This window comes from Chaetodon trifascialis, chromosome 6 (assembly GCF_039877785.1).
Source record: "Chaetodon trifascialis isolate fChaTrf1 chromosome 6, fChaTrf1.hap1, whole genome shotgun sequence".
NCBI classification, from domain to species: domain Eukaryota; kingdom Metazoa; phylum Chordata; class Actinopteri; order Chaetodontiformes; family Chaetodontidae; genus Chaetodon; species Chaetodon trifascialis.
The window spans coordinates 2,916,318-2,936,641 of NC_092061.1; the positions used below are offsets into that span (position 1 = coordinate 2,916,318).

Here is a 20,324-nt window from a genome sequence, read left to right on the forward strand (position 1 = left end):
TCAAATCACGTTTGTACACGTTGTCTTGTCCGTCATTGATGGTGATGCGTCTCTGTGCACAGCTCACTACCGGCCACAGGGTGGCACTGTCAACCATTGGTTATGTCGGCTGCTCCATATCCATCTTCTGTCTTGCCATCACGCTGGTCACCTTTGCTGTTCTGTCGTGAGTATCACCGCATTAAAAACCTCTGACAGGACATTTTCAAGAACATATCACCCTTTAACTAGGCAGACTCATTATACTGTATATAAATGTTCTACTTCAGAAACCTATAAAAGCAGTGTGGTCATAAACATGTTCATCTGCTCTCAAAACATTTATGTTTCATGCACTTCCTGTTCTTATTGGTTCTATAAAGTGCTGCAGTAATGATCAGTGTGACGCTGTCCTCCTGCTGCTCTGCAGGTCGGTGAGCACCATCCGTAACCAGCGCTACCACATCCACGCCAACCTGTCCTTCGCCATCCTAGTGGCCGAGATCTTACTGCTCATCAGCGCTCGCTTCGAGCCGGGCACGGTGGGTACAAGCACAGGCCAGCTGGTTTACGATGAAGATGATGATAAGTATGATGAAGGGATGAAAAAAACTTTGTGTAAGATAAACTGTTAAATGTTATGTTGAAGAAATGAAAACACAGCAGTTTGGGTGGTAACAGTCTGCTTTTGTCCCCCGTCCCAGCTGCCTTGTAAGGTCATGGCCGTCCTGCTTCACTTCTTCTTTCTGAGTGCCTTCGCCTGGATGCTGGTGGAGGGCCTCCACCTCTACAGCATGGTGGTGAAGGTGTTCGGCTCCGAGGGCAGCAAACACTTCTACTACTACGGCATCGGCTGGGGTAGGTCCGCTCAGCCGGTGCTTACTGCGCTCTTATCGCCTGTCTGCTCTGATTTACTTTACGTCAGCTTGTGTTATTGTCCCCAGTTCCACCCGGTGTCCTGCCTCCACCTCATGCCAGGCCCTGACTGCAGATATGGCTGATGTTTTTGACTTTTTATCTGACTTTATTAGTCAATCATTGTAAAGAACTGTGACCCTGTTAAGTAAGGCTGCTTTGAGATGTATTCCAGAGCAGCGTCTGTCTGTCCTGCTCTCAGTGAACCGGACTTTGACGGACAGATGAAAAGAATCTGGGACATACGTTTACTGTCTTTGGCTGCAGGAATGCATAGTCTCTCCTTCACATGCTGAACCCATTAGTGGAAAACGATCCCCTTTTTATTACTTCCTTTCTTCTGGCCAGAGTAATTTTTCATTTTGTGTGGCCAGCTGCAAATGACGTGCTGGAGACGTCTCTGACAGTTAAAAGTATAGCTGTTATACATAAAAAGTAAACTCATTCATAATTAATCGCTTCTGCTATTAGCTGTGATAAAGACTGCTTTCATTTCCTGAGGCCTTGATTCTGAGGATCAAGGCGTCACAATCAAGAGTGATTTCCGGGGAAGTGAGCAATTAGCAGATAAATGAAAGCAAAGACAGGTGCTACAATGGAGAGTGAAGTATAACGAGCGTCGTGACGTTCGCCAGGGCCACAAGGCCGTTTGCTAAAATTAACCGAGGCGCTGTGAAGGTGAATGATGTTTTAATGGCTGCTCAGCCGACACCTGTCATATCCTGCATGTCTGAGCAGGTCTGCTCTGCTGTGTCTGCGTGAGGACGTGAGTGCTGCTGACTTTTCTAACCCTGAGATCAGCAGAGTCCTGATGGCGCTAAATGTCAGTGTGCCAACAAAGGCAGAGGAGAAGAAGAGTGAGAGCTTTCAGAGATTAGAAAAATCAGTCCTATGAGGGAGGAAAAGCATCAACACGTTTGTTTGTTTACTAGAAAACTCCACCGTGTGCTGGCACCACTGAAGCACAGCGTTAGTGTTTCATTATTACCATTAAAACCGTAAGTCTATTTGGCCCTGTGTCAAAATCTTGTACTTAAATTAAACTTGTTGAAATACTCTTCACTTCAGTGTAGTCAAGTAGTCCTTGAGTACGCAAAAGTAATACTTGAGTATACTTGAAGTGTAGATCGTATGCTAACTTTTTACAAACTTTATGTGTACTGAAGAGCTCCAGTGAAAATCAGGATTAATGAGTATTCAAAGCACATTGTATTATATCACCAATGTGTTGGAAATATACTCAGATATACTTCAAATGAAGTGAAATTTAAGTACAATTTAACAATTAACTAACAGTTTATTACAAAGTACACTTTATGACTATTTATAATACACTTACTTACAATAAAGAACACTTTATGACACAGTACAGGGACACAGTACAGAGATACAGTGCAGAGATACAGTACAGGGACACAGTACAGGGACACAGTACAGAGATACAGTGCAGGGATACAGTACAGGGACACAGTACAGAGATACAGTGCAGGGATACAGTACAGGGACACAGTACAGGGACACAGTACAGAGATACAGTGCAGGGATACAGTACAGGGACACAGTACAGGGACACAGTACAGAGATACAGTACAGGGATACAGTACAGGGATACAGTACAGGGATACAGTACAGGGACACAGTACAGGGATACAGTGCAGGGATACAGTACAGGGACACAGTACAGGGACACAGTACAGAGATACAGTGCAGGGATACAGTACAGGGACACAGTACAGGGACACAGTACAGAGATACAGTACAGGGATACAGTACAGGGATACAGTACAGGGATACAGTATAGGGACACAGTACAGGGATACAGTACAGGGATACAGTACAGGGATACAGTAAGGGATACAGTACAGGGACACAGTACAGGGACACAGTACAGGGATACAGTACAGGGACACAGTAAGGGATACAGTACAGGGACACAGTACAGGGATACAGTACAGGGATACAGTACAGGGATACAGTAAGGGATACAGTACAGGGACACAGTACAGGGACACAGTACAGGGATACAGTACAGGGATACAGTACAGTGACACAGTACAGGGACACAGTACAGGGACACAGTACAGGGATACAGTACAGGGACACAGTACAGGGACACAGTACAGGGACACAGTACAGGAATACAGTACAGGGACACAGTACGGGGATACAGTACAGGGATACAGTACAGGGACACAGTACAGGGACACAGTACAGGGACACAGTACAGGGATACAGTACAGGGACACAGTACAGGGACACAGTACAGGGATACAGTACAGGGACACAGTACAGGGATACAGTACAGGGATACAGTACAGTGACACAGTACAGGGATACAGTACAGGGATACAGTACAGGGACACAGTACAGGGACACAGTACAGGGACACAGTACAGGGACACAGTACAGGGACACAGTACAGGGACACAGTACAGGGATACAGTACAGGGACACAGTACAGGGATACCACGAGGCCTCAGGAACTCGGACCTGGTGCAGATCCACACATGGATCTGTGTTTAATATACTGTAATACCGCAATTGTATCACTAGAAAAAACATATTTAAGCTGCCATGAGATGTTATATACACACTGTACACGGTTGGCCCCTGACTGCAGAGTTCTTGCCCCGGGGCCCGCTGCCCGTTAATCCAGTGACATATTTGGTGAATGTGTTTTTTCTGTGTTCATCGTCAGGCTCTCCGCTGGTGATATGCGTGGTGTCCATGACATCAGCTCTGGGCAGTTATGGCGAAGTTGACAAGTAAGTCGGACCCACGGATTCATTTTGTTCCATCAAAGCTCGCTGCGTGAGCTCAGCTGAGTTCAGTGTGACTCAAAAGCTTTTAGGTTAACAGTGAGTCCGTGTGTCATCCCATAACACATTACAGCATCGTAGCACTTTGACTTGGAAGGGAACATGTGAGTTTCTCACTCTCGCTCCTGTCGCTGCTTTCTCAGCTGCTGGCTGTCGCTGAAGAACGGGGCCATCTGGGCATTTGTGGCTCCGGCTCTGTTTGTCATCGTGGTGAGAAATTTACAATAATTAGCCTTTTTTTTTTTTTTTTACAGCTGCAGTATTCAGGATTCATCATAAAGTTTTATTCTACTCGAGGAGGAAAAGAGCAAAAACCAGAGCTGCTGTTTGAAATGTGTTTAACCTTCTCGCCGAGGTCAAACCAGCGTGTACTTCAGTGTATTAGAAATATAATTCAAGTATAGAAAGTCAGTGCAAGTACACTTTTACTGTCTTTATTTAAAGAATGTTTGACATCTACTTTTAAAACTGCTCAATAGATCTCATGAAGTTCTACTTAAATGTATTAAAATGAAAATACTAACTCTGCAGTACTTATTTAAGTGTACTTTAATTTTACTTCATTTGAAGTATATTTCCAACACACTGGTGATATAATACAACTGTACTGTGAGTGTGTTTTGAATGCTTCAGTAAAGTTTGGAAAAGGTTAGCATACTGTTTACACTTCAAGTATTAATCAAGTGGTACTCAACGGCCACTTGAGTACACTTAAGTATACTTGAAGCACAGCAGGCACTCTGCGCTCCTCAGACAGGCTAACTGAAGCGTGTTATGTGTCACCTGGGCTGATTTCCAGGTGAACATTGGCATTCTGATATCTGTGACCAGGATCATATCTCGAATCAGCGGAGAGAGCTACAAGGTGCACGGAGACGCCAACGCAGTCAAGTGAGCTCACCTCCGTTATTTCACGCCGTCCTCTCATTGAAGGCTAACAACGCTAACACGTCTCTGCCTTTGTTTCCAGGCTGACGGCGAAGGCGGTGGCGGTGCTCCTGCCCATTCTCGGCATCTCCTGGATCTTTGGCGTTCTCGCCGTCAACACGCACTCTTTGCCATTCCTGTATATTTTTGCTGTATTCAACTCGTTACAGGTGGGTTCTTCTGGACGAGAGGTTTTCTTTTCCAAAATGTTTGCAGCCATTTGTGACAAATCTACTGAAGTTGTCCTTTTTTGTTTTTTAGGGGTTCTTCGTCTTCTTGTTTCACTGTCTTCTCAACTCTGAGGTACGACGTTAAATATACGCGCTCTGAGGCTGCAGGCTCTCCCTCGCAGAAGGTGTTTATTCTCGTTATTGTCTGTAATGACGTCGCCTCTCTCTGCAGGTCAGAGCTGCTTTCAAACACAAAACCAAAGTGTGGTCTCTCACCAGCAGCTCCATCCGAAACATCAATGTGAAGCCGTTCAACTCTGACATTGTGAGTGCTGCTGCCCTTCAGTAACACTGAGCCGCTCCGCCCTGACCTGTCTAACCTTCTCCTTCCCGTCCTCCAGATGAATGGAAACAAGGAGGGCGTGACTCCCACCAAGATGAACACGTGGGACAAAAGCACCAACTCGGCCAATCGCATCGACCTGTCTGCCGTGTAGAGCCGCCGGCGGTCGCCTCCGTCTCGTGTAGAGCGACAAACACTGGCCAGAATATTCTCCCACTTTCTTATGTAATGAATTGGACCCTCATCCACGCCAGTGAACGTGATACCGAAGGAGGCATCGTGCAGCTGATTAAAGACAAGCAGACTCTGAGGACTGTGCCTTATTATCGTCTCATAAAACATGTTGTGTTCCTAAAAGCACGAGCAGGGATTTGTGAGGAGGTCAGTGAAGTGACGGGGAGTCATAAGATCCATGAGTGTAGTTCAGGGTCTGGCCGTGACGCTCTGTAAACAGGAGCATCTCGATTTGTCGGTTGCATTGTCCACCTGTACACGTAGCTCATTTGCTAATTTAACAGCAGTTCCACATTTTGGGAAATACACTTTTTTGCTTTCTTGCTGAGACTTAAACGAGAAGATTGATACCACTCTCATGTCTGTTCAGAAAATATGAAGCTATCGCCGGCAACTGTAGCGTAGCTTAGCACAAATGCTGCAAACCATGGGAAACAGCTAGCCTGGCTCTGCCCAAAAGTGACAAAATCCACCTGCCAACTTTCACCAGTTAACACGTTATATCTCATTTATTTAATCTGTACGAAAGCAGAAGCGTCACATCGTGGTTTTACAGTTATGTGCCGGCTAGCCAAGCTAGCTGTTTCCCCCTAGTTCCCTTAGCTGTGCTATGCTAAGCTAAAGTAATCCACTGCTGCTTCATAGCAATTTTCTTGTCTATTTCCCAAAATGTCAGAATATTCCTTTAAATCAGTGTTTTGACATGTAACTTGTCTCACACCTTAAGTGGCTTTAGTTTACTGACAGGAAATGGAACAGATGCTTATGCGTATTTCAGGGTATGCTTTGGTACAAATGCAAAAACTTGGGTGGAAAAAAGACCAAGAAAAGCAGAATATTTCCCTGAAATGAAGAGTTAGATGAAGGCCTGTTTCACCAGCTGGTAACAAACATATATCTTATCTCACCTGGATGAATTTCTGCAGCATTCACCTGATTCATGCAGCTTTAATCACCTTTGGGGGCAGTGCAACTCAGCAGCCAGCAGCGTACCAGTGAATTAGACCCTATGGAATTCTGATATAATGTATTTATTTATTTTGTGATTCTGAGTTCTGTATCGTGTCTCCTGCAAAGTGTCACAGCTCAACAGTCAGTGCGTCCTCGTGTTAAACTCTTTGTCCGTCTCAGTGTCTCTTCCAGTGGACTGACTGGTGTATCTGCAGAACCTCACGTCCGAGTAAGCTGCCCGATGTCGTGCTTTTTGAGGAACAGTGAATTCTGGTGGTGTGTTGGACACATTCTGTGAAGTTTTACGGTGTCTTTGGCTGTTTCTGTTGCTAATTTCTTTTACATTTTCATGCAGTTTTTTTTTTTGTACACTAAAATATGAAACACGTTCTACGACAGAGGGACTTAATGAGGTTGTTTTTTTTTCTTATCATACTGTGAGAATGGAGGGAGATGACATTATTTAAAGTGTCATTGATCTTACACTGTACCAACATTAAGTTTCCAGAACAGGATTTACTGTAAGTCACTCTGCGCTCACCTTTCATGTCCAATTTAAAGTTAAATATTTCAATATTTCTATGCTTGTATGGCCATAAATGATTGTTGTCTTATGGTACTATGGTTTGTGCTTCCAATTATCTTTATTATAAAATGTTTAAGAGAAGAAGTCTGTGTCGCCTTCATTATTTTCACCATTATGTTGACATTTGTGTATTTGGTGGATTTATAATAATATAATCAGGTGTCCATATGTGCACTGAATGAGGTTTTGCTTGCTGTAATCATTCCTCTTGTTCATACCGGCCCTTAACAATCTCTTCCTAATATGCTTCCAATGGAAGTGATGCAGGACAAAATCTGTTTTTTACACATAATAAAAACTGGGTTTAGTCCCGCCATGACTCTGCAGGCACATTGAATGAAGGATCTCTGAGGCCAGAAGGAATAATTACAGGGAGCAAATCCTGTTTCAGCGCACGTGTGGCCACATGTACCTTAGATAATGTGTAAAAATATGAACACTCTACTACAACAGAAAAAAATGGCATACCAATATGAAACGTAAATATGTAAACAAATTGTATTATGCTACAATAAATAACAACATCATACATTCAGTAACATAGAATAAAGAATACTACTACTGCTGCTAATGCTAATACTATAAAAATAACAATACTAACAATAATAGCACATATAATAATATATAAAGTAGTAATAGTATAAGGTGATATAAAGTAGTATATCATAATAATGATGATGATGATGATGATGATGATGATGATGATGATAGTAAAATAATGCAGTACTGATGCACAGTACTGCACCACTGAATTATTGCACAGTCCAGTTGAACTGTTGCTCATCCTGATGATGATGAGTCACGTATGATGTAACTCTGCACATGAATGTGTTCAGGTGATGAAGAGATGACAAACGTGATGGAAGTTATTGTACGTGGAATACTCTTCATTTTGCTTATTTTTGAATATTTCTGTGAGCTTTGTTTAATTTGAGTCTTTGGGCATATTTATTTCTGACCAGCCGCCATAACACCACCTGATGTAGCATTTAAAAATAAGCCTTCGCCAAATTAAGACATTGAAGGGCGAGTTTACGAGGCGTCCCTGAAGGCGCCGCCGTCAAACAGCTGTCAGTGCGTCTGCGCATGCTCGCCGTGAGATATGAATAAGAAGAAGACAATAATATCTGAGCTCAGAGTGAACACAAACAGCTCTGAGGGACATTAACGTCCGCTTTCCGCCGCTGACGGGATTCATCTGAGGCGTGAAGGAAACACGGTGACGCGTTCAGGTGTCCGCCACACGCCGCTGCCGCTTTAACTTTCTGTGTTGACACAAACTTCGTCATGTTGTCATCGATATTTTCTTCTTCTGCAAAGCTCGTCACGTGTGAGAACACCTGCTCATCAATGAAATGGGACTTACCGGGAAGCATCGCGGGTCTGTAGGTCTGTTTCAGCTGGAAAACCAGCCTGCTCGGACACTTTAACGCGTTTATTTTTGTTTTCATGGAGTCCGTCGGGAAGTTTGAGTTCAGCCGGAAGGACCTGATTGGCCACGGTGCCTTCGCTGTTGTGTTCAAAGGCAGACATAAAGAGGTACATTTTAAATGTGTCGAAAATAACTGTTTGTGTGCTCATTCTTGATAAACGTTTATTTTGAATCCTGTTTTTTGGACGCTTTTCCAGAAACGTGACTGGGAAGTTGCTGTGAAGTGTATCAACAAGAAAAACTTGGCCAAATCACAGTCTCTGCTTGGCAAAGAAATCAAAATATTAAAGGTAATACGTTGATTTTTAACATTTTCCATGCAAATCTCTGTCTGTGTGCCTGGAACTGAAATGTCTTCTCACCTCTTGTAGGAGCTCAAACATGAGAATATCGTCAGACTGCTGGACTATCAGGTAAACATGGTTTTATCCCCCCCCCCCCACGCGCGCACACACACACACACACACACACACACACACACACACACACACACACACACACACACACACGCGCAGCGCTGCACACTGAGCTGCCACATGCTGAGCGTCATGTGTTGGTGCACATTTGGCTGTTGGATGTTGTAGTTTTCCATGAGGTGGAGCTGTAGTTTGTTTTAAATGTCCTTTTCTTCAAACACATTCTTCTAAAAGAGTGAAAAGTGAGCGTGTGGCTCATTTTTCTGAAATGAAATCCTCAGCCTGGCCGTGCCGTCCATCCTGTGTACTGTCTTACTGTCTGTGCCGCACACTGAGAGGATCTCCTTAAACCTTTAAACAGGTCACCCATACATTAACCGTTTGCAGGAGCGTGTGTTTTCCTCTTCTCACCTTACTGACACCTGCCACACAGCCAGACGGGGCGGGGCTGATCTCTCTCTCTATTTCGGACAGATGGCACGGTGCAGCCGGCCAAACAATGGCTTATAGAACGCAGCAGACACATGCCAGCATGGACGACTAATGGCTTCAGATGTCGCTCTGCAGGTCAGGCTGCAGGAGCCTTTTGTAGACAGCGATGTGTTAATTACCTGGCAGTGGGTCTGCAGTATCTGTTATACTGATACTACATCATCGTAGCCATGAGGTGCTATTTATACGCACCGCCTTAAACTTGGTGATATAAAAAACAAAGAGGCGCTCCTGACATGCGTACAGTGGACGGCAGCTCGGACCAACGACTTACCTTTCTCACCCTTTCTCACAACATGTCACCACACCGCCCAGTGACTTTTCAATGTCACTGACGCAGGGCGCCGCGTTAAAGGGGGCTGATCCAGGGGGGCCAGAGCTGGACAGGGGCCAGGGGATGTCAGGAGGCCGGTTATGGCCAGAAAGAATCAGCTCATTCTGAGAAATGGCTGCTAAGACACTGATGGACTGCACTGATAAATCCTCATCTTTTTATGCTAAATGACATTTTTTAGCTTTCATCAATGAAGTCTGATGCTCACCATTAGTGTGTTTCACTAATTATTCCGCTGATGATTTGCATTTTATCTGTTTTACCGACAGGAAATGGGAGGCTGCGTGTACCTCGTCATGGAGGTGAGTTGTGTTGGAAATGAATGCTCTGTTTTCACATTCACCCGCTTCACATCGAAGCTCTTAAGACTTGTCTTTCTCGTCTTTTCAGTACTGCAATGGAGGCGACCTGGCGGAGTACCTCCACTGTAAGCCTGCAGCATCACACGGGGCTTAGTACAGCTCAGGTGTCACTACTGTAAAGTGAAGGGAGCGCTCACATCACTTACATACAGTGTGCCTCATAAACATGTTTGCAGCTGCTTACTGTTGCACCGCCTGCCCGGTTTGGCTGTTAAGAGGCTTGGCGAAGCTTTTTCAGTGTTTTGAAGGAATAATAGGATTTTGAGGAGAACAGGCAGAGAATTCAGGTTTCGGGTTGCATCAGGTCAGTGGGTAAATTATCACTAATACTCCCGAGTGCTTAACCCAGATAAAATTAAGCCTCTAGAATTGGTTTGTGAGGTTTTTCCTCCAGATGATGCAGAGGACGTGAGGTCATTTTTCATGTTGTCGTATTCACCTTCGTGATTTTTAAATTCTGGCTTTGCTGTCACGCTGAAGTTCTCCCCCGTCTCAAGTTTCAAACCCAGCTTCAGAAACGATGACGATGCATCTGAGGCCACGGTTTGGATTTTCTCTGCCTGCTTTTACCTCTTCAGATGTTCGTCAGTGTTTAAATGCTGATGTGGAGCGTCGGTCTAATTCTGCCTCCCGGCCGGCGTCTCTTGTTCTGTCGCTGCCAAGGAGGCAAATCCAGCCGCAGCACAACACTCAGTCACACTTGGCAGGGTTCGCGCAGCACCCACATGACCTCACCCATCTGTCACTCACTTATCCGCCGTCCTCCGGTGGAAAAACACTGCAGCTATAAATAGTGGCTGTACTGAGAAGGCGGGGGGGGGCTTGACTTTAATTTCCAAATGAAGCCTCGTCATAAACAAAATTCTCTTCCATGAAGCAGTGACGCACGCTGATGCGACAAGAGACGAGCGTCTTCACCTTACATGTTGAAGCTTCTGGTGAAAGAGTGATGAAAATAGAGTTTCTAAGTAAAAGTCCAGACCTGAAACTAATAAATCATTACTATTAATCCACTGATTATTTTTCCAGTTCATCATTTCCTGAAAATGCACACTGAAAAATCCAAAAATATGTGTTTTAATATCAGAGAAGAGTAGATGAGAAGAAAATATTCACTTTTGAGGAGCTGAAATCTGTAAATATTTGGCTTTTGTGCTTAAAAAGTGACTCAAATGATTAATAATTAGTCAGAATGAATGTTCTGTTGATGGACTAATTGCTTCATGACCCAATAAGATTTGAACATTAATCAGCTCTTATAACATTTGATCTCTACGCCGCCGTCTCTCATGCCTTTCATCCCTCTGACCCTCAGCTAAGGGCACGCTAAGTGAGGACACCATCCGCATATTCCTGCTGCAGATCGCTCAGGCCATGAAGGTCCTGCAGAGCAAAGGCATCCTGCACCGAGACCTGAAGCCCCAGAACATCCTGCTGTGCCACCAGGAGGGGCGCAGGTCCAGTCCCGGCAACACCTGCATTAAGATAGGTAACGGCTTGGCCCCGAGCGGCTGCATGGACGGCGCGTCTTCGTTTCTAACTGTGCACACACGCTTCAGTGTGTGAGCCTCACCTTATTCTCTCACCTGCAGCTGACTTCGGGTTTGCACGTCACCTCCAGACAAACACCATGGCAGCCACGCTGTGCGGCTCTCCCATGTACATGGTGAGTATTAAGGCCTCTTGCTCTGGTTTCCTGTGCCAGCGAGGTGCAGAGTCACCGTGTCCCTAAGCTGTAAGCTGTTTGTCTGGACGCAGGCTCCCGAGGTCATCATGTCCCAGCACTACGACGCAAAGGCCGACCTGTGGAGCATCGGTACCATCGTGTACCAGTGTCTGACCGGAAAGGCGCCGTTTCACGTGAGTGTCACACATCACTCCTGCCGTCTGTTTAGGTAAATACATTCAGCAATCGGCCAAACAAATAGCCGCTGAGGTCTCTCACGTAACCACAAATACACGTGAAATTGTTTTGCTGTAGTTCCTAGAAAGGGGTGACCCGATGCTGTCAACACGACCATCACCTGCCTGCTGGGTGACGCTCTGCCTCATATCCAGTGCTGTTAGCTGGAAAGTGTTAGGAAAGAGGCTTGTTTACAGACGGGGGCATGCGGAAATGGCTGCGAGCCATTTCTCTGAAGCCATAGTAAATATTGCTTCATAGCACGGGATATTTCTGCTGCTCTTCACGTGTTATTTGCAGAATCCTCCCGCTGTCGTCGATGTGTAGACACATGCTCATGTTTGGTCCCATTTTTGGTCCTTTTCTTTGTCTTTGTCGGCAGCTAAAGAGGAAGAGACGTTATGTTGTTTGACCTTTTAGTCGTTTTCAGGCTTCCTTGAATTTTTCGCTTAGAATGAGCGGGAAGATCGACGCCTGTTTGTGCCAGGCGGGTCAGCGAGTTGAGCTAAGTCCAAGGGTCAGTGCGAGGTTAGCTGCTCTGCTGCTCCTAATGATGATTATGATGATGATGTTGTTTACTTAGCTGGCTTAGCTGGAAGCATTCAGCCCCCAGAGGGATCATCGAACACCTACATATTATATTTATATTTCACGCACTCTGACAGATGCTGTTACCAGTGAAGAGTCCAACTTTCCACTATCTTTATCTTTAGATGTTTGTAAGGATGCAGGCGCATTTGTTTGTGTGTGAATGATCGTTTTCAAGTGGAACTCATGTTTGCTCTGTGTGTGTGTGTGTGTGTGTGTGTGTGTGTGTGTGTGTGTGTAGGCCAGCACACCACAGGAGCTCCGTCTGTTTTATGAAAGCAACAGGACCCTCTTACCCAGGTTAGTGTGATCCCACGCCAACACACATACAGCACACATATATATATATATACTGTACACACACACACAATACACTGAGGAAGATGAGAGGAGGAAGGCGTAAACAGTCGTCACAGGGAGATCAGTGCTCACTTTGCTGATGAATGACAGCTTCAGGTTTGTGTTATGAATGATGTTCGTCGTGCACATGGACAGTTTATGAAACACATGCCACAGACACACACATAAAATTAGCCGTAATAAATCCCTCCACCACTAAAAATAGTCCTAATGTGGAAGAAACGGATGCAGACACCCGATCGGGCCGAGCATCCAGAAGCTTCTCCGTCAGCCGCTCCCACGCAGCGGATGGATAATACTGAATCCTGCTTATGCTGTACTTCTCTGTATGCCGTGTTGTCTGCGTGTAACCTGAAACTCTGCCTTCACATCACTTGGCACATGCTTTTAGCTCTCCTGGCTATTTAAAGGCATGTTCAGCTCTGCGGCTCTCGTGTTCAGAGGTCGAACCTGGAAAGCGTTCGCAGGGATTTATGGATTGTTTTCCACTGTTTTCATGGTGCACTTTGCCAGCCTGTGTGTGGCTCATGGCCATGCTTATCCTGCACAGTGATAAAGCTGGGTGATAAGACAGGCCCTGTGTGTGTGTGTGTGTGTGTGTGTGTGTGTGTGTGTGTGTGTGTGTGTGTGTGTGTGTGTGTGTGTGTGTGTGTGTGTGTGTGTGTGTGAGGAGCCATGGTTTGTTGTTTTCTTGTCGTTCTATATATAACCTGCTGCGAGCTGCCAGCGAGTGGTCTGCACAGCTATCATTTTCCACATGGCCCACATAGCTCCACACACACACACACACACACACACACACACACACACACACACACACACACACACACACACACACACACACACACACACAAAGTCTGCACTGACTGAGTGTCATGATGCCCTGAGGTTTTGCACTGAAGCCATAAATTAGATTATAAATCCATATATTTACAGCTCGCTCTGAGCTTATGAAACACAAGTGGCCTACATGTTATTTGTTTTGGCAGCGCATATATCAGAGACACAACGCAAACACGCTGAAGCAGCACGCTTCAGTCTGCAGTCAGCCTGCGACACACTGTAGGAAGCTGCATGCAGAGATGGATCCTCTCACATGTTATGTTATTTGTCAGCATTTAGTTTTTTTCCACGATTTGTGATGGCAAATCAAAATAGTTCATGTAAATAAGAAACCTGTGTGTCTTCTCAGTGTCCCAAAGGAGACTTCTAGTAACCTGAGACAGCTGCTGCTGGGTCTGCTGCAGAGAAACCACAAAGACCGGATCAGCTTTGGTGAGACTCTGCCTTTGAACCCCCCTCTCATAATTATATTTTATCAGCCTCTCACATCTAAATCTCTCCATTCACAGACGAGTTTTTCCACCATCCCTTCCTGGAGACGAGCTCGTCCACAAAGAAATGTACGGCCTGCACGTCCTTCCTCTCAGAGTCGGTGAAGGTGATGTAGCCGAGGTGCTAACGCGAGCACATCTCTTTGTTTGTCACAGGCTCTCCGGCTCCTGCGCTCTCCTACCCGAGCTCAGGCTCAGCCAGCTCCTCCAGCAGCTCCTCCACGTCCCACCTGGCCTCCCCTCAAGTGTGTACACCTTTATTTAGTGGATTTATAAAGATAAGATATAACTTTAGTGATCCCACGCTGGGGAAATTATGGTGTTACAGACAGCAGAAATAGCAAGAATAAAGAATAAAGAAGGATACTTTGGATGGAGATGCATGCAAAGCACAAGAGAAGATGTAACATTGCTCAGGATATTCACATCTGTCATCTATCGTAGTAATATTTGATCAGTCACTTCTTTATTTTACACTCTGTTAGCATTCCGATGGCGAGATGCACCGACTTCAGCCCAAATCGCATTTTTCCCCGACGCAGGACGCCCCCGTCTTCCTGCTGAAGGAAGCAGCCAATCAGGACAGCCGGAACACATCGTCTTACACGGAGGAATACGTCATGGTGCCGGCCCAGTTTCCCAGTAAGACCCCTGAACCTCACGCCACAGATTTCTTTGCTGTGCAGGTTTTTCCTCATGTCAGCTCAGAGAGCCTCTCTTTCTGTGTCGCTGCTTTGTAGGCGAGTACACCTGTGAGGCGGAGGCCGGCTCACCCATTGAGAGCTGCCTGATATACAGCGGGTGAGCGGTCACACCACAGCTTCTCTCTCATCAGATCAGGCAATAGATAAAATATGATTTCAGTGTGTGTGAAAGTCTGTCTGCCTTAGTGGGAAATATCTCTTACAATGTCATTATTACGAAACTGTCTTTGAAAACATCATCATCCCACGGAGAAGCTTCCAAAGATCCATCGGCAAAACTGTTTTGTTTGAAGATGCAAAATTAGTGTTTGTGCATATTGATTCATGCAGACAGAGCTAACAGATACCTTCACTTAGGTGCTCACTCCTGGCTGAAAGAGGCCCCGGAGCTGCAGGAAAGACGCCTCCACCCTCTCCTCCCTCCAAACCTGTTAGGTAAGACAGGCAGGTTCAGCTTCGGTGGGTTGAAGATAACAACAACAACAACAACAACAACAACAACAACAACAACAACAACAACAACAACAACAACAACAACAACAATAATAATAATAAACTTCATTTGTATAGAAGCTTTCACACATGAATTGCAGCTCATAGCGCTTTACAACAAAGATTTGTGTGTATGTGTAACATGAGATTTCATGTAGAATATAAGAAACGATGGTTGTAGAAAAGCACATTTGAACGTGTCTTCGTCCTTTGCTTGCTCCTCCATCCATGCAGCAAGCCTGTTGACTGTGTGGGTTGTCAGTGCAGCCAAACGGTGCCCATCCCCGTCCCAACTCAGATCCAGAACTACCAGCGAATGGAACAGAACCTGCAGCCGGTCGGCTTGCACGGCTCCACCAGGCATGTGCAGCCTCATCCCTGCGCCTGCTTCACCTCGGGGTCTTCTCGTTACCCCTCTCTTCTGCCTTTGTCTGACTGTGTCTCGTGTCCTTCAGGGTCACGCTCTGCTGTGCTGGCAGCAGCAGAGGAAGCTCCCCACAGTGTGGAGGCTGCAGAGCTGCAGCTCCAGGGTTTCTGCACGACTCCCCGAGACTGGCAGCTGGAGGAGCCCGACCACAGCAGTCCTCCCCTCGAGGTAAACATGTTGTTTGTGCTTCTGTTTTATCCGCCGGGGGAGGGTTTGCTAGCAGGGCTCTGTCTGTCACACTCCTACAGCTTAACACACTGCAGGGGAATTAGTCAGGGCAGTGTGACTTGTTGTTGGCCAGCAGGGCCGTTTGGGTGTTAACACAAGTTCCACCAGCTGAAATATGTCATGTTCAGTACATTCCCGGAGTCGTTTTGTGGTGAAGTGTTTCTGTTTGATTTCCTCTGTACCCACTTTCACTGTGACTCATCAGCTTGACAACACCCAGAGGGCACGCCTGAGCTTGTTTCGTTCAGTGTTACGTCGATGACTTACTGACCAGAGCTGATCAGTAAGTGATGCTTTAAGCTTTGTGAAACTCTGTGCTCTAGTGGGAACGACTCCAAAGACCTCAGAGCAGACTCTGCCGTTCAGCACGAGGACTGGGCTGCTCAGCGGCTCTCCTGCCACGCACAACACCTCCAGCCCCAAGGTCAGCTTCTAAAACGTCGATATTCCACAAACAGAAAGTCCTAATGTCAATATTTAGTCACCTACGCGATGTCGTGTCAGCCAGTCGATGGCATGTTGCTTTACGATCTCTTCTAAACAGCTAAAGTGACGAATAACAGCTCTCACACTAGAACCAAATTGTTCTGAAATCCAACTGCTCGGTTTACTGTCGCGATTAAATTAGTTTTCTAAACTTTAATTTCTGTTTCAGAAGCAGTTTCAATCAAGAATGCCAAACCGATCCAGGACAGTTCTGGACCTGCAGTCACTTGACCCGTCTCCTGCTTCCCACATGAACCTCAGCAGGAAGTCAGCCAATAAAAAGGGCCCTTTTAAAAGGTCAGAACAGCATGATATTAATATATTAGTATTACTGTATCACATAACGTCTTGCAAAATCATGTAACAGTGGAATGAAATGTGAATTATCATGTGTTTGCGTAAGAAATCCACATTAGATGAAGAGTGAAGGCTGCCACCTGGCACCTTGAGATGTCACACAGTGCCAGAGACATGTCATCTGATGAATTAATAAACGCTCTCGTGGCGTCTGTGGCTGTATTGAATGTCCAGATCGCTGAGCACAGGCAGGCTGTCCGACATGCTCCTGAAGGCGGCCTTTGGAGCTCACGCTTTGGAAGAGGGGAGTGACGAGAGCCTCAGCTGTGAGAAGAGCATGGATATAACAGGTACCAGCGCAAAGTGGTTTCCACTGAGGCTGTTTGCGTTTGTTCACTGGTATTTAAGACTACAGCTCCTACTGCTGCTGCTGCTGGAGCTCAGAAGAGATGGATGTTTGAAAGCCAAATATAGTCAGTTTGTACCTGTAAAAACAGCAGCATAAAGTCAAGCAAAGGGAAAACGTTGTGTAAGAGAGGAATCGATGCTGGTTGTGAAATAAACACACACATCATTATGGGGGAAAGTGAGGCATCACCTTATGTTTACAACATGCAGACGTTATGAAACACCTTGTTTGAGGTGTCTGCTGCCGTCACCGTGGCCTTGTCTCTTACTGGGCTACAGTTCAGCTGGGCTATGTTTTCCAAAGACGTCTTGACTATTTGACTCCTCTTCTTTGCTCCTACAGCTCCACCTGCTGGTGGCCAAAGAGGCTTTCCGTGCACAGACAGCCCTCCTCCTGCAGTCTTCACTATGGGCTCTCCATCCAAAGGAGACACTCCTCAGGGGCTCTCAGGTAGTCTTCTAACGACCCTGAATATTGTCTTACCTTCATTTATTTTAGCTCGTGTTGGTTGTGTTTGTGAGACGGCTCTTAATTTAACACCTTTATGACCCAGTGACGCTGTGTTTTATTATGTTCTAAAGTTCATTTAGACCACTTGCACAAATGAAGGAGCATTTCTCCACATTTAAAAACTGAAACAAAACTGTTTGAACATTGGACAGGTAAAAGAACAAACACCTGGCTGTTGTTGTATTTCAGCTGTATCTGTCTTTGTCTTCCACGCAGGCTCCCCCAGCTACATTAACTCAGCCTGGCTTCTCAACAGTCGCCTTCTGCACGGAGGAAGCCGTAGAAACAGTGAGACTGAAGCCATGGACGCTGCCCCACTCTGCAGTCTGGTCTTCCACCCTCCAGAGCTCCCCGAGGACACGCTGATGGAGGTACAGTCAAATTCTATGATGATGCTGTGAGGTGGATCTTTCATACATAAAATAGACTGATTGTGATTCCACGTGAGCAGTTTCAGGGTTTTGTCTTTTCTTTTCACAGCAGGCGCACACAGATGCTCTGAGTGAGCTGCGTTTCACCTTGGCTTTCGTCCACTGTGTCATGGAACTGGCCTCCTCTAAAGACCCAGGGCTGGCTGCCATCAGCAGTCCTGACGTTTCCTTTCTAGAGCAGAGCCTGGTGACCGATCAGATCAGCCTTCTGAGTAAAGAGTGGAGGTGAGAGGCGTGAAGCTTTTTCTATTTCCTCAGCATGTACAGCAGCTCCCTTCCTTCACAGATCTTCTGTTTCTTGTGTGCTTATTCCAGCTATGCGGAGCAGTTAGTGTTGTACATGAAGGCTGAAGAGTTTCTGTCTTCAGCTCTTCACACTGCTAAGGAGAACATCAAACAAGGCCAACTGCTTCCTTCTGCTACAGTCAAACAAGGTGAGGCCAGAGACCTCTGCTTTAGAGTGTCTGCTCTTCAGTGTTTGTAGATTTAAAAGGTGTCTGTTAAATGTTTGCAGTTTGTCGTCCTTCAGGAAAAACAGGAGCTTTAGGCTGTCTAAAAACTGAATATCTTTGCATACTGAATTTCCTCTGTGCAGTGATCAAGAAGCTGAACGAATTGTACAAGAATTGCGTGACGTGCTGCCGCTCCCTCAACCAGCGGCTGCAGACCTTCTTGCTTGACAAGCAGAAGCTTATGGACCGTTTCAATGGGCTCACAGCAGAGAAGCTCATGTACAGCCACACCGTGCACATGGTGAGCTCGCCTCGCCGCCGGACTGCAAATCAGACTGTATCCAGCATGCATGCCGATCGAAGCTGTAATGTGTTTTTAATGCACTCAGGTCCAGTCTGCTGCTTTAGATGAGATGTTCCACTACGGCACGGCTTCGGTCCAGCGCTACCACAAAGCCCTTTTGCTGATGGAGGGTCTGTCCCGAATCATCACGGAGCAAAAGGACATTGACAGCATCGATAAATGTATGTGTCAGCACACACAAACCACCTGATAGTAGAGTCCCTGTGCGATTTTGTCTGGGTCTTGACTGGATTGTATTGTTATTCACAGGTAAGCAGTGTATTGAGCGACGCCTTTCTGCTCTGCAGACTTAACAGCATCCACGAGCGCCACTGCTGCGCTCACCTCATCCGTCTCCCCTCGGTGCAGATGGATCCTCGTAGACTGTCAGTACACACAAGCACTTTGAAGGGAAATGACCACTGGAGCACCCGCTCTTATCCCACCACCCAGTCTGTAATCTTTACATGAATGCACAGGAAAAACTGGAAGTCCTGTTTTTGGACAAGTTCTTGAAGACAGATTGTGTTTTGATTGTTTGAATACTTCGATCAGGTAAATTGTTCTCAGTATTTGTTTTGTTACAGACTGTTGGCGTGTTGTGTTTTGCACATAGAATAATGGGATTAAACAGTAACTGATTTTAAATGTGTTGCTCTTCAAACAAAGTTGTCTGTTTGAAGAGTTTTGTTTTATGTCTTCAGTAAAAGTTCATCAGCCAACTGGAGTCAGAATATTTTGGATGACCAAATATTGCAAATGTGTTGCAGTGATAGAAAAACTGCTTTTTTGTACATTTTTCATCACAGCAGAGTTTGGATGTGAAGCTAATGAAAGTACTTTTTGACCTCATACAGAATAATTGTCTTACGTAGGCTTTATCACAGACTGGAAAGTATGTTTTAACATTTGAATGAGTTTAGTTTTACACTGATCCAATGTTTCCTGCCCTCTAATGGTGATGTACTCAGTTCGTTAAAGAGATGAACTGCATGCCGCATAGTCTCATTCATCTGCTGTGTGTGTGTCTGTGTACACATTAGTTTTGTTCTTTTTCAGCTGTTGGATTAATGTCAAATGATTGTGCTGATTTGTGAATGAATTTGTACATTATTTTTGCCTGAAACCGACACAGATTTTGTGTAAAATTTAGATACAAGTTTGTTAGAATTTATCAAATTGCCTTTTCTACTTATTTTATGACTGCCAGTCAAATTTGCCAAAGTTAGTTGTTAAACACTATATGATGAAAATAAATATTTATTGTTGAAACTTGTGATTTTCTTCAAGTCTTTTACAGTTTAGACATGCTAAATCAGTTTAGCATGTTTAGTTTACAACATCTGACTTAAATTACAGTTTTGACCTAATTAGACATTCCCTTGGATTAAATTTGTGCA

The 20,324-nt window shown here is 45.3% G+C and overlaps 2 protein-coding genes across 4 annotated transcripts in view; both read left to right on the forward strand.

The window, feature by feature from the left end:
• adgrd1 (adhesion G protein-coupled receptor D1) overlaps positions 1–6,957 on the forward strand; it is a 29,082-nt gene extending 22,125 nt beyond the window's left edge. For both annotated transcript variants that reach the window (XM_070963541.1, XM_070963542.1), the window contains 10 exons: positions 63–166; positions 410–521; positions 684–837; positions 3,593–3,659; positions 3,857–3,923; positions 4,513–4,604; positions 4,684–4,810; positions 4,902–4,943; positions 5,043–5,135; positions 5,212–6,957. In XM_070963541.1, the coding sequence (XP_070819642.1) occupies positions 63–166; positions 410–521; positions 684–837; positions 3,593–3,659; positions 3,857–3,923; positions 4,513–4,604; positions 4,684–4,810; positions 4,902–4,943; positions 5,043–5,135; positions 5,212–5,307 (954 nt within the window). In that variant the 3' untranslated portion in view covers positions 5,308–6,957. The remainder of the gene's footprint in view (positions 1–62; positions 167–409; positions 522–683; positions 838–3,592; positions 3,660–3,856; positions 3,924–4,512; positions 4,605–4,683; positions 4,811–4,901; positions 4,944–5,042; positions 5,136–5,211) is intronic.
• Positions 6,958–8,019: 1,062 nt separating this feature from the next.
• Positions 8,020–20,196, forward strand: ulk1a (unc-51 like autophagy activating kinase 1a). 2 transcript variants are annotated; one of them, XM_070964306.1, is made up of 27 exons: positions 8,020–8,463; positions 8,554–8,646; positions 8,728–8,769; positions 9,868–9,900; positions 9,989–10,025; positions 11,276–11,449; positions 11,553–11,626; positions 11,719–11,820; positions 12,693–12,751; positions 14,004–14,086; positions 14,164–14,214; positions 14,302–14,390; positions 14,631–14,787; positions 14,886–14,946; positions 15,207–15,284; positions 15,576–15,701; positions 15,797–15,936; positions 16,320–16,420; positions 16,652–16,779; positions 17,014–17,129; positions 17,531–17,638; positions 17,915–18,069; positions 18,179–18,354; positions 18,445–18,563; positions 18,725–18,882; positions 18,971–19,106; positions 19,195–20,196. In XM_070964306.1, the coding sequence occupies exons 1-27, from the start codon at positions 8,374–8,376 to the stop codon at positions 19,236–19,238; spliced, it is 2,730 nt and encodes a 909-aa protein (XP_070820407.1). In that variant the 5' UTR covers positions 8,020–8,373; the 3' UTR covers positions 19,239–20,196. The 2 variants fall into 2 exon arrangements, with proteins under 2 accessions (XP_070820407.1, XP_070820408.1); XM_070964307.1 differs by having other exon boundaries at positions 8,264–8,463; positions 16,655–16,779.
• Positions 20,197–20,324: the final 128 nt, after the last annotated feature.

Bases quoted from the DNA above. Each gene is read 5' to 3' on its own strand.
- ulk1a (XM_070964306.1), top strand. From the start codon at position 8,374: ATGGAGTCCGTCGGGAAGTTTGAGTTCAGCCGGAAGGACCTGATTGGC. The intron at 9,901-9,988 runs GTGAGTTGTGTT...TCGTCTTTTCAG, and splicing joins GCGTGTACCTCGTCATGGAG to TACTGCAATGGAGGCGACCT. The intron at 11,450-11,552 runs GTAACGGCTTGG...TCTCACCTGCAG, and splicing joins CAACACCTGCATTAAGATAG to CTGACTTCGGGTTTGCACGT.